The 14,381-nt window shown below is 38.6% G+C and overlaps 2 protein-coding genes across 2 annotated transcripts in view; one reads left to right on the forward strand and one right to left on the reverse strand.

The window, feature by feature from the left end:
* The window catches only part of LOC126375539 (carbonic anhydrase-related protein 10), a 71,642-nt gene extending 59,294 nt beyond the window's left edge, over positions 1–12,348 (reverse strand). The window contains exon 1 of the mRNA XM_050022517.1: positions 12,262–12,348. The gene's annotated coding sequence lies outside the window, so the exon portion shown is untranslated. The remainder of the gene's footprint in view (positions 1–12,261) is intronic.
* LOC126375530 (uncharacterized) lies at positions 5,505–7,208 on the forward strand. The gene is made up of 2 exons (XM_050022506.1): positions 5,505–6,747; positions 6,934–7,208. Exon 1 carries the CDS (start codon positions 5,619–5,621, stop codon positions 6,714–6,716), a length of 1,098 nt encoding a protein of 365 aa, XP_049878463.1. The 5' UTR covers positions 5,505–5,618; the 3' UTR covers positions 6,717–6,747; positions 6,934–7,208.
* Positions 12,349–14,381: the final 2,033 nt, after the last annotated feature.

Here is a 14,381-nt window from a genome sequence, read left to right on the forward strand (position 1 = left end):
GCTCTCTTATAAATAAATCGTTTTGTCCTAATTTAATCCGTAAATCCGCTTGTAAGCTAATAAACTAGCATATTCTACGTGTTATATGAACAATTGGTGATAAAAGTTGATCCTGCATTGGAGTTCACCATCAATTCGAAGCCTCAGCTCGATACGTGCGCCGGCCGGCTGAAGAGGAATTCCATCACCCCGGAGCGGTTTACCGTGGCAGCCCAGGTAGGACTCATATTCTATATACGCCAGGAACCGAATCTCGACCTCTCGAACCTTTAGATTCCGAAACCAGGCGTGTTCATTAAGAAACGCTTGGTCCCCAGACGTTGGCGAGACCATCACGCGTTTTAAATTTCTCGTCCCGCCACATCTTTTTGGTGCCGAAACCCGGGAACTTAGGCGGTTCCCATTTAAATTAATCTTATTAGAGTCATATCTGATCTAATTCATTTTCTAAAATATAGTTTTCAAACCGACGCTATTTTGTCTAATTACATTCAAATCCGTCCGCCATCTTTCGCCATTTGCATAACTTTCATCTAATTTCCAACAATTACATAGCAAAATATTTTTTGTAATTTTTTGCTAAAATACGAACAGTTTGCTATTTAACAAGTGTTATTTCATTAAAATAATCGTTTCTAGATCTTTTAGCTATAGAATTATATCAATTTATTTGAAAAATAACAATTGAACTTGTTTAAATCGGTTTGCCGTTGTTCGTATAATCCGACTCGTTACGAAAGTCAAGCGTACGCACAGACCTCACTCGTCTTGAACGACCTCCGTAAATCTGTCGCGTTATTGTTTGTTTACATTCTGTCCGAGATCGTATTTTATTTGTCTTTCAAGCGGATTATTCACTTTATTTTAGTTAATAAATCAAGTGGTGTTACTGAGTGTTATCTATACTAGTAAAATAAACAATATTCTAGTGTAAATAGTGCGTAATTGGTAAAAGAAAAAGATTGTTGTTTCGACAAGTAAGTTTTTGTGCAAATTCTCTTAACTAGCCGGTGCATATAGATTATACTTGTCATTATTCGCACCAACAATTTATTCTTAACCTATTTATTTACGTAGCTATAATCGTAACTCGTTATATACCTATATCATCCGTACACCGGCCGAAACAAATAAGGTTTAGGTTAGGTTTCATAGGTATGTTCTCATTTCGTATCAATTGTTTATTTTAGAGACACCACTTGTGTTACTCAGACTTCAACTCGTTAATACCGACTTCTCTTGTAAACTTACCTTTGTTTAGATAGGTTTTCGTTCCCGTGTAGGTATTATTCATAATCGTAAACTCGTTATCAGTTTATCAGTGCATTTGAGTTTCTTCAGTATTCGCGCGCGTTTGTACTTACGTAAACGTTTGTCTGTGCTCGATTTATAGGTGTTTCAGTATGGCTACTTATCGAGTTAAGCGTACTAGCATACCTAAACCTAAAGTAATGACTAAATCAGTTCAGGAGGAGTCTCCTACCATACACGACTTACCATCACTCCGTCGGAAACGTACTTTAGCCTGTAATCGTATGAAAAAGATACTCGATGTTGCTCTGCAAGCGAAATCCACCTCTCTGCCTGATGATACAGAGTTGTTTCTCGCGCACTACTCGTCGGTTTCTAAGCTAATAGAAAGTTTTGAAGACGCCCATGGCGATATACTTACCTTGCTGGACGAGAAGTGCGAAGAAGAAGAAGATAGTTATCGTGAACAGTTCGACTCGATGTATTTTGACATTGTAGCTGTTTATTCGCAGTTAACTCGTAAATCCGAGAGCCAATCCACAGCTCCTTACCGACCTGCTTCTGCGCCTACTGTGAAATTACCTAAGATCGAAATACCGAAATTCTCGGGTAACATTAAATCTTGGCCCGAATATTACGACATATTCAATGCATTGATACACGAAAATGGATCTCTTTCCAATACAGAGAAGATGCAATATCTCGTCTCAACATTATCCGGCGATGCCTTGGGACTCATCCGTACTTTTCCCGCTCAAGGTATTTACTATGAAGAGGCCTACCGTACATTAGTCGCGCGTTATCGTGATAAGCGCGAGCTAGCATTCACGTGTTGGAAAGAGATGCAAGCCGTCAATATTAAGGCGAACACACCACTCGAGTTCCGCCGTGTTCTCGATACTTTTAATGAGAATCTTACAATATTAAAAGGACTTGGTTTGCCGACGGCTCAATGGGACTTTGTTCTGTGTTACTTGTTGCTTTCTAAGCTCGATTCCAAAACCCGCTGTGAGTTCGAACAGGCTCACCCGACAACGGAATTACCGTGTTATGCTACGTTGAAGGATTTTCTGTATTCAAAATGCGAAGCCCTTGTTCGTGACACTCATTTCTCTTCTCAAGCTCGTAGTAGCAGCAACAATCCCCGCACTTTAGACTCGAAGAAATCCAATCAAGGACACAAGGCTACCACTTCGGTGTTCTTGTCTAAAACTGACAAAGAATCTGAAAAGCCGGTTGTCAAGCAACCCAAGCCGCAGGTCAAGAGCTCCTCGTCCGTTTCTTCGCCTTCAAGCGTACCGGCTTCTCAATCCGCTGTTAGTGTGAAGTGTTCATATTGTAATTCGGATCATTCCATTGCACGTTGTGTTACTTTCACTAACCTCCCGTTACAAGCTCGCACCGACTACGCCAAGGATCATCATTGGTGCTTCAACTGCCTAAAGAGTTCGCATGGCGTCAGGGATTGCAATTCTCTTTTCAGGTGTCAAACATGCCGCCAAAAACACCACACGCTTCTTCATAATGATGACAGTCATCCTGCTGAAGATGTATCTACCTCTCAAGAGGCTTCGTGTCACTCTCCGCAAGTCCGTGTGCTTACGAGTATTGGCGACAGTTCCGTGGTTCTCCTTTCAACTGCTGTAATCAGTGTCATGGATTCGTCGGGCCAGTTTCATTCCCTTCGAGCTTTAATCGACTGTGGTAGTCAGGCTCACTTCATCACCGAGCGCGCCGCTCATCGCTTGGGGCTTGACTGCGTTCCCTCGGCTCGAACCATCAGTGGCTTAGGCAAATCTTCGGCTTCCGTGTCTGGAGTGGTCAAGCTGAAAATCGGATTAAATGATAAGGTTGTGTTCAATCTCGATGCATTAACTATACCTAATATATGCGGATACGTACCTAACGTGCGATTGAACGCGACATCATGGCAGCATTTGCGCGACTTACCTCTCGCGGATCCTAACTGTTGTAGGCCCGGTCCGATCGACGTGCTCCTAGGTGCTGAAGTCTTCTCGTCTCTTCTACTTCCTGGAAAGGTTGGTGGAAGCTCTACTCAGCCCTCTGCGTTGAACACGGTCTTCGGCTGGATTCTCCTCGGCAATGCTAGCTGCGGGAAGGATACCGAAACTGAGATTAATTCTTTTCTTATTACGAATGAACAACTCTACAATGAGGTGAAGCGGCTGTGGGAGTTAGACTCTATACCGCAATCTTCACATCTCTCACCTGATGAGCAGAAGTGTGAAGACATCTTTTCGAACAAGCATTCACGTGACACATCCGGCAGGTATACCGTTGCTTTACCTTTCAAAGAGGGTAAAGAAAATCTCACCTTTCCAGGATCACGTGATATTGCACTTCGTCGTTTTCATGCGCTCGAACGTAAACTCAACAGTAATCCGGTTCTAAAAGAACAATACTCGGAATTCATGAATGACTATCTCCAAAGTGGTCACATGCATGTCGTATCGCCCGTAGACTTGACCAAAGGGAGGTATTATATACCTCATCATTGTGTCCTTCGCCCTGATAGTGCCACTACGAAGTTACGCGTCGTGTTTGATGCCTCCGCTAAAGACATGACAGGCAAATCGTTAAACGAAACTTTACTCATCGGTCCAAAATTGCAAACGAACATTTTGGAAATTCTTATCCGGTTTCGTATTCACCCTGTAGTCTTCACATCCGACGTGCGTCAAATGTATCGACAAATTTTGGTTCAGGAAGAGGACCGAGATTTTCAGCGCATCTTCTGGCGCTCCGACTCTACGCAACCAATTCAAGAGTACCGCTTGAACACCGTCACTTACGGTGTTTCTTCAGCTCCCTTCCTGGCGTGTCGTGCTGTCAAGCAACTCTCTGAGGATGAAAGTGATCTCCATCTTGCACATTCCATCGTTCAATCCGACATGTACATCGACGACGTTGTTACCGGCTTTCCTGACTTTCAGCAGGCCTTACAAGCTAAATCTGAAATCATTGACCTCTTGGGCCGAGGCCAAATGGAACTGCGAAAGTGGGCAAGTAACTGCCCTGAGCTGCTCGCCGACTTACCTCCGGAGCATTGCCTCACTAACCAAGTGTCGATGGACGTTGAAAAGTCTCACACTTTAAAGGTTCTTGGTTTAATTTGGGATCCTCAAAGTGACACCTTTTCTTTCGAAGTTAAACCGCAAATACGAAGGTGTACCCGCCGCACAATCCTCAGTGAGTTGGCTCGTATTTTCGATCCATTGGGCTTCTTGTCTCCGATAACACTGTCATCTAAAATCTTAGTACAGAAGCTTTGGATACTCAACGTGTCATGGGATGATGAACCTCCGCCTGAAATCGTTCAACAGTGGGAACTCATGCTCGAGCAGTTGCCTACTGTCAAATCCCTGAGAATTCCACGCTGTCTTGCTTCACCGACGCCGGTGTCCTGTCAGCTTCATGGATTTGCAGACAGCTCTGAATCCGGATACGGTGCTGTAATATATTTGCGCTGCTGTGACCCTGACGGAAATATTCAGGTGTATCTCGTTGCTGCAAAGTCTCGCGTCGCTCCCACGAAAAAGGTCTCTCTGCCACGTCTGGAGTTGTGTGCCGCAGTCCTTCTCGCCGATCTCCTGCAAATAATCAAAGAATTGTACTTACCATTGCTGCCGATCACCGATACTTACGCGTGGTCCGATTCTACTGTGGCTTTAGCTTGGATTCGATCTCCTTCCTGTAGATGGAAAACCTTCGTTGCCAACCGAGTCAGCTATATTCAGGAGTCCATACCCGGAGCAAACTGGCATCATGTACCTTCTAGCGACAATCCGGCAGATGTCGCCTCTCGTGGTCAAATGCCAACCGAGCTCGTTCACAACTCGTTATGGTGGGCGGGTCCTCCCTGGCTTGTTGATAGCTCAGATAGATGGCCTAGCGCTGGTCATGATGAGACCCAAAACAACAAAATCTTACAGGAAGAGAAAGGTCAGACTTTGCTCGTTAACGATGACATTCGTCATTTCATCGATCAGCTTCTTGAGAGATACTCTTCAATTCGGAAGGTTCAGCGTATTCTGTGCTATTTAATTCGATTCGTTCATTACTCGAGACGCAAAGATAGCGTTCAATCTTTGTCGTCATGTCCTTTAAGTAGAGTTGAGCTTCATCATGCGCTTCTAGTTATCGTTCGTCACGTTCAAGCTCAACATTTTGAAAAAGAAATTGCTCAGTTAAAAGAACAAAAACTTCTTTCTAAGCAGTTCAGAAAACTCAGCCCTTTCTTGGATGATCATGGTGTTCTCAGGGTGGGCGGTCGGCTTTCACGTTCCGGCTTGGAGTTCGAGCACAAGCATCCCGCTTTGCTGCCTCGGTCCTCACGTTTTACCTACATGATCATTGAAGAGATCCATGCCGAGAATGGTCATCCCGGAGTGAACACTTTGTTGTATTTGCTGACTCAGCAATTTTGGCTTCTTTCACCCAAACGTGCCATACGGCATTGTTTATCTAAGTGCTTGAAATGCTATCGTATGAAGCCCACTCCTCTTGAACCGTATATGAGTGACTTACCTTTTGTACGTGTTAATCAAGCGAAACCATTCTCAATAATCGGTACTGACTACGGCGGTCCATTCCGCATAAAACTAGGAAATCATCGTGGTGCGAAAATCGGAAAGGCTTACCTTTGCCTATTCGTGTGCTTCAGCACAAAAGCAGTACACCTCGAAGTCGTTTCCGACCTCTCGACAGACGCATTTCTTGCCGCACTGCGCAGATTCGTAGGCCGTCGTGGTAGAGTCAGCATTATTCACTCGGACTGTGGTACGAATTACGTAGGCGCGAGTAACCACCTAAATTCATTGATGAACTCAGCCGCTCGAAGTGAGGGCATCGAATTCCGTTTTAATCCGCCATCGAGTCCTCACTTCGGGGGAGTGTGGGAAATCCAGATCAAGGCTGTGAAAACTCACCTTTACCGTATCGTCGGTACACAAACCCTTAATTTCGAGGAATTAACAACATTATTTGTCCAAATCGAAGCTATGCTTAACTCGAGGCCATTATACCCGATTAGTTCAGATCCCAACGATCTTACCGTTCTAACACCCGGTCATTTTCTTACGTTAGAACCAATGACGACCGTTCCTGATGAGGATTATTCGAATCTGAACCTAAATCGTCTCGGGCGATGGCAATTAATACAGCGTTTTCAACGTGACTTCTGGGTCCGTTGGAGGAATGAATACCTCAATTCTTTAATGCAACGCGCAAAATGGACATCATCGGAAAAACCATTATCCGTAGGCTCCGTGGTAATACTTAAGACAGACTCGACTACGCCTTTGCACTGGCCGTTAGCACGCGTTCATGAGCTACATTCAAGCCCTGATGGGGTCGTGCGCATTGCTACTGTTAGATTAGCAAACGGTGTTTTCCTGACAAGGCCTTTAACTAAGCTTTGTCCGTTACCTACGCGATCCGATTAATTCCCCATACGTTTACAAAACAAGTTCATTAGTAAGTAAGTTTCTTTAAATTCGCTTTGATAAATTAGCACAGACTGTTCGTATTATTTTGTAAATAAATTCGAAAATACTAGCCGTATTTTGGTGGGCGGTGATGTATCGTATTCATAATTTCATTTTATATTTTTTCGCGAAATTGAATGTCGAGATTCGTTTCTAAACGTGTAGCGCCATCTAGCGCACTATGAGTCCTACTAATGACAACCGGGAGCCACCCCCCCGCGCCCCTGGAGTGAAGAAAAAACTATGGACACGCGTGTGCGCGCTCTCTTATAAATAAATCGTTTTGTCCTAATTTAATCCGTAAATCCGCTTGTAAGCTAATAAACTAGCATATTCTACGTGTTATATGAACAATTGGTGATAAAAGTTGATCCTGCATTGGAGTTCACCATCAATTCGAAGCCTCAGCTCGATACGTGCGCCGGCCGGCTGAAGAGGAATTCCATCACCCCGGAGCGGTTTACCGTGGCAGCCCAGGTAGGACTCATATTCTATATACGCCAGGAACCGAATCTCGACCTCTCGAACCTTTAGATTCCGAAACCAGGCGTGTTCATTAAGAAACGCTTGGTCCCCAGACGTTGGCGAGACCATCACGCGTTTTAAATTTCTCGTCCCGCCACAACTTAGCAGTTGGTATGGCGTGCTATTCGATGAGTTCGCGTCATTTTGGGCCCATTGGGAGGTTTGTGTGGGTTTACACCACGTTTGTTGAATCTTCTTCTCACAATACGAGCTCTGACAACTACTCCGTGTTAATCTTGAAGGTTTTTTTGGATCTGTACTGAAGTAAGGCCTTTGCTCACCTAAGAATAAGTTTATCTTGTAAATGTTTGGTTTTGTGTGCAATAAAGTGTTTTATCATTATTATTTATTTAGGTGACGATTTCGTAAGCTGGTCGTCAGGATATAGCGATCTGGTCTCTCTGTCGTTATTTGGGATTATGGTCTTCCTGCACGGTGAACGTAGCCGCCGGTCTTTAGAAATCGATGGTACACTCTTTGAACAGCGGACCGGCTAATATAGAGCTGTGTAAGTACACAGCTCTATATTAGCCGGTCCGCTGTTGTTGCCAACAAAGTTGTTGGCAACATCAAAGTCATATATTTTTACTGTAATATTATTTTGTCTTACGCCACGGACGTGCCAACGAGGCATGTTTTCTTATCTTGTTAACTTATGTAAATATTTTCCTAGTTGTAATTCATTACAGTCCATTTTAACAGCATCTCGAAGGAGTTTTATTTACAGGAGCTAACATCGCCTCCAACACACTTACTTTTCGTTGACTATATACAGCCTGAAGAAGTGCCACAGCTTGCGCGGCAACTTCAGGAGGAGTATCCATAATATTACCGACCGATACCGATAAAACAAATGAAAAGCGCGTTTACTGCAAAAAAAAAAACACCACTAACCTAAAAACATCGAGTTAATATCTTTATTTTTTCAAAAGTACGCACACCGCTTAGCTTTTCTATTGTTTTTCAATATTCTGAATTCAAATTTGGAACAACGCGACATTAAATTAATTTTGAATATGGCAGCTTCAAATCTGCATATTTTTTTTTAACCGAACAATATTTTTATAATTTAGTCCTTTAAACATTACAACAGAGGTGGTTCGATACATGTATCTGGAAGTATATTATTGCATCATTATACAAATTGGTTTGTGAATCCTATCTGTGTTTTACATGGGAATTAATTGCTTTTAAATTCAAATATTTAACGTTATCAGGCATATAACATTATTTAATATAAACATCATCGTTTATTTAAGAGCCGTAGTAGCCTAGTTGGTAGAACGCTTGCCTCTCACTTTGAGGTCGCAGTTTCGAATCCAGCACAGGCCGAATTGTCAAGTTTTCGAATTCATGTTTGGATCATAAATGATTATCACGTGCTCAGCGGTGAAGGAAAACATCGTGAAGAAACCCACATTCCCGAGAAATGCATTTTCGGAGGGATATGACCTAACCTGTATTGGGCTGGTTTCCCATCGCGGGTTGCACAGTCAGACAGGCAGTCGCTTCTGTAAAAAAAAGGTTAGGTAAGCGGACCCTGTGAAAAACGGAATAATGCTAGGAGATGATGATGTGTTAGCAGTATGATATGCTCGGCTCTAGTGGGTAGTCTTTAAATCGAGATCATGGCAACAGTGTTGATATATCGGCATTCGCATATCCCTGATTTTAACGCAGCAAAATAAGCTAAAAAATGCCAGATAATATTTTGAATTTCTCAGAAAATAAATTTAAACTCATGTGAAATGCCTGGGATTAAATGTTTTTCTCTAGTTATTAAATAACTTGTAATGTATGCCTACATTGATTTAAAAGATGTGTTGCTGTTGCAGTTTCTTGTCATTTCTTCTCCTCAGCGATAACACCTTAGCAGATGACATATATTCAAAAGTGTTAAATTGACCTTCAACAAGTATATCCATGATAAGATTCTGATTTCAGATTTTAAGAACGTTATGGGACTTTTATTAATATAAACTTTCCCTTAAAATGTGATTCCTTCAACCGCTTTCTATTTTTATTTCAACATTCCCTTCTCAGACCTAGTCATTACGTAATCTCGTATGTATACCACATTTGTACCTTATCTTATCGTAGTTCTTGTCTTCCTATCTTTTAATTTTACGCTGGATTTACTGCGCAAAGACTTCATTACTATTGCATCAATCCTGCTTCCATGCTCTACCATATTTGATATGAGAGTCGAATTTATAAAAGTGATGTAATAAGTTGGCTCGATTATAGACGGCAATGCGGCTCGTCATATATCACGTTGGTCTAACAAAAAGCTTAGTGAGGTGTGAGTACTTACTTCATCTTCTTCAATGGATATCAGAACATGTCTGTAGGTTATCGTTTAGTCGGGGAAAGTCTACTAAAATCACATTCGAATGTGATAATTGTCAACAAACACTAGCAATAGACAAAATAAATTCAATTCAAGTAAAAAACTGTGGTCTCAATTGTACATAAGTGCAGTTTTCACTAACACAGTTGGCTCTACCAGAAGGCTTGCAGCTTAAGGTCGTAAGATTTCCAGACTCTGTGTTAGCTTCCGGGTTGATGAGGTTGGTACTCCACCACACAGCCCACACGATAGAAGAGAAGCTTCCCGAAAGTTGCAGCAGGTGGGAATTTCAGACGATAGGCGATTTTCACTCTGAATTTGGCTACCGAGGTATTTGAAAGTAGAAACTTTATCTAAAATCGAGTCACCCAGAGTGACATTCGACTGGCCAGCGTTACAGCCTCTAGGTGGTTACTCACGAGAGAAGAGACTGAAGTCACCGTTGTCGGATATGACAAGGAGGACTACATATAATATGGCTCTATTATTATAGACCGGCTACGGCTCACCACCTATCACGTTGGTCTAATAGAAAGCTCTCGTATAGAAATATGTTTATTACAGATAAGTAAATAATTGTTACAGTTTACAATTATTAAATTATAATAAAATAGAAATGATTTCTTGGAATACCTAAATGTCACTCTAATAATTAATAATATATTATTTTAAGTATTATATATTTGATTTTTACAAAATTACAAATTAAACATTAATACAATTTTAAGTAAAATTAATGCGATAAAAGTTTTCCAATAAAATGTCATTTATTTATTTTTATTTATTTATTTATTTCACTCACAACAACTATCTTTACAGGATAACCTAATGCGACAGAGTTGGGGACTTATTTATACATATTTAAAATTAATCATTAATTGTTTTTAACTAGCACAATATACGATTTCCTTAAATGTCATTTTGAAAAATCAAAAACTGGGTCTCATGGAAATATAAAATATATTTTTTCTGTATTTTAATGATTAATTTGACGCTGGGTGCGTTTTTCTTTTGTATAACAGTCACTAAAATTATTAAGTTACGAGTATCTGCCGATTCTCAATAACTGAGGCTTGAAGTAATCTGGTGATAGTTATAAAGCGAAATTCTATTCTTATTCTTCCTAAAATCGACCATTTCTTTTATATGGTTTAATATAAGACATTTTAATAGGAATAAGATTTAAGAAAATACGTTCATACATACATAAACTCACGCCTATTTCCCACCGGGATAAGCAGAGACAAAAAATTGGCATTTTAAAATTTGGTACCTAGGTAAAATAAAAAAAAAATATAACATCGTTAAAACTTGTTGTTTACCAATAATTAATTAATATTATTCATAATAATAGCGGACGGAAGTAGAAAAAACCTGGAATCCGGATCCGGTGATTTTTTTATAAATAAAAGCCACAAAAATTTGGATTCTGAATAATATTGACGAACTTGTAAAACTTTACTTACGCGTTATTCGGTTCCTATATTGGTGACGTCACCGAGCCGCCAATGTTCACCACTTAGCCGGCCAAACAGATAATGTACCAGAAAAGGTTCGATAAGTATAATTATGAGATAGTCCGAGAAAATATACGATAAACATACTAATTTATAAGCTAATATTTCCGTGCCTGTAAATTCACTCACGGAGCTTATAAGCTTTTCTTTTTCTTATTTCAAAAAAAAAATTTTGGTTTTTATACATGGGTTATTATATTCACTACTTGACTAGATTAACAAATAACACTTCGTGTGTCATTCGAATAAGAAAGATAAAATAATGTAATTACAAACATACCTACTTAATTATTTTATTAGAATTTTCATTGAACTGCAACACGTTAGCATGTTTTATCAAATTGAATAATAATTACGTAGGAAAACAAGTGGTGAACTAAAAATTACTTCATTTTTATATCTTCTCGGACCTTATTTCAGCAAAATCATTTTCAAAATTCTTATTTTTTAATTAAAATGTTTCACCTAAAAGCAAAGCAAATTTTTTGATAAAAAAACACGATTCGATTTTCAAAAATTCATTTTATTGCGTAGTATTTTGGCCTAAATACCTCTAATAGGTAAATAGCTAATTATAATTATTGTTTTTCATTTTTTCTAAAGCTTTGATTGTTTTACCGTTTTCTCCAACATTTAATTAAGTATAAAATGTTTTCTAACGTATTTACGCATTTTTTTCTACGTATGTATATAAATACGAAATACTAGTACAAATATTATTATTTCGTATTTATTTTCGCACTATTAAACTTTTTAAAGTTACCGAGTTAGGGAGTTAAGTCGAAGAGTCGACGGTAACCGACGAAGTCGAGTACAACTTGAACCTCAAAAGTTGAAATTTTAAATCCATTTCTAGATTGGGAGAATTCAAAAGTATTGAAAGTTTTGGTAAGTGGCAAAAACTAAGAGTTCGTTCGTTAAGACTACAATTTTTTTCTTTATTTTTAAATTGAAACAAACGTAAAGCATATTTCATTGTTCATATTTTACTATCTTTTAAATGACACTTTTGTATTAGTTTTAATTGTTCATAGCGATTTTTTTCCTGCTTAATCCCCGTGTAGTTAATAAAGCACAAACGCACTAGTCAAAACTTACAGAATCCACCTACCTTTATTAAACACTCACGGCTTGACTCACTTAAATCTTTATTTCACTTATAAAAATCTAACACTATATTTAAATATCTATAGAAAACACTTAGATCGTCTACGTAAAGTTTTCCGTATGTGGAAATGTCACAGAGCGCTACCCCCCAGTAGTGCTGATCTCGCGAAATCTCGCGGTAAACTGAGTCCATTCGAGCCGACCGTACTTTCATGAAATGAACTGAAAGATCCCATCCAACACCAAAACGACGTAACTCCCTCGCTGACTGCAGAAATAATCTACTCAATATTTTAGCTGCTAAAGGTGAGAATTAAACAACAGCCAATTTGTTTTCAAAGTCCTCGACTGTTTGTTTGGGAGGGCCTCAGAGGCGGGAATGAGTATGTCGAAAAAAAAATAAGCCAACCACGTCTCAGTGAGTTAAGGCTTCAGGGGCGTGTTTTCTGAGTATCTTTAATTAAAACAGAAACTTCGAACGTGTAATGAAAAGTTGGATGGAAAAACTGGCTATCTGATGTCTGGGTGTAATGAAAGAAGCGTAGACGCGAGTTTGAGAGGATATACAGAAATTAATTAATTAAAACGTGGCTGCATCCTGCTGTGAATGCAAGCTAATTAAATTGAATAGTGAACTTGACAAAGTTCAAAGATGTGTGAAGTTTTGTTTAAGATGTATAGTGTGCCTAGTGTGTGAGGCAAATACTCGAAATAATTTGTCTAAATACCAAACCAAAGAAAGTTGTGGACTAGTTTGCTCACGTGTGATAAGTTTATGTACGATACATGTCATTAATAGAACACTTTGAAGTGTAATTGAGATGCTTAAAATTTTTATTAGGAAAGTTATTATTACTTGTAACTAGTTTTTATAAGTATTTGTAGAGTGAGTTTAGATGTAAATCTAACACAAATGTAAAAGGTGACTGCCAAGAAACAGTATCTCAAAAAAAAAATATTTATGTCACAAGTTCTTGACACGGATATCCGTGATTTTAATTATGAAAATACATGTAAGTAAAAAAAACATGTTAAATTATTAGGCGGAAAAAAACGACAGACGTAAGACAAATGTCATGACATTACATTGTTATTTTTTCTTGGTGACATTTAGTTTCGCTTTACAAGTTACAAATAGCATAATAATTTATAACAACAAAAATGTTCTAACTAGAAAAAACCTACTAATACTTTTGAATAACTGTAATTTTTATTACATACTTAATATACTTAAGTACATTAGTTTCCATCAGATCTAATTTTAGATTTAATAATCAAGATACTGAAATATCTTAAGAAAAGTTCCCTGTCTTCTGTGTCCTGTTTATAAAAATTTACAAGCCGTCTATAACAAGAAATTTTCATGTAAAAATTTTCATTATTACAAGAATTTGTTTATCAAAATTACACATGTAAATTACATGTTACAAGTGTCAATATTTATTATACAAGTACATTTTACAATCCCTCTACTTTTTTTTGATAAACGTAATTTACTTGTGAGTAACTTGTAGCTTGTGAACGTGTAGACTTGTAAGTTTTGATACACGGCACTGATGTAAGATTTACTTAATTTAATATCCTTTTGTTTAGTAATAATCGTGGAAGTTATTGACCTCATGATTATTTTTTCAGTTATTTAATGTCTTTGTAATCTAATAGCAAATCAAAAATAAAATAAACTCAACTACCCAAAACATAAAACAAGTTTCTTAGTATACATTTCTTAAAACAAATTTGTATCCCTCATCTAAGTTACTAACTTACTAAACAATACCAAGACGTAATGATTATTTTTTCAGTCATTTAATGTCTTTGTAATTTAATTACAAATCAAAAATAAAATAAACTCAACTACCCAAAACATACAAGTTTCTTTAGTACTTATACAATTCTTAAAACAACATTTGTATCCCTTATCTATGTTACTAACTTACTAAACAATCCCAATAACAATGCCACATCATAAAGTTGCACTTGGAAAAATGACAGTTGGCAATACAAAACCTTTTATTCCGATTACCATCAGCTTTATCTGAAATCAATCCTGCACTGAAATCAGATTTCAGGGGCTGAAATATGAAGTCTCCTGTTTTCTCTTTCTTTTGAAGGCGGGGCCTCCAA

Source organism: Pectinophora gossypiella, chromosome 19 (assembly GCF_024362695.1).
Source record: "Pectinophora gossypiella chromosome 19, ilPecGoss1.1, whole genome shotgun sequence".
Lineage (NCBI taxonomy): Eukaryota > Metazoa > Arthropoda > Insecta > Lepidoptera > Gelechiidae > Pectinophora > Pectinophora gossypiella.

Excerpts from the sequence above, each read along its gene's own strand:
- LOC126375530 (XM_050022506.1), top strand. The coding sequence starts at position 5,619 with ATGATCATTGAAGAGATCCATGCCGAGAATGGTCATCCCGGAGTGAAC.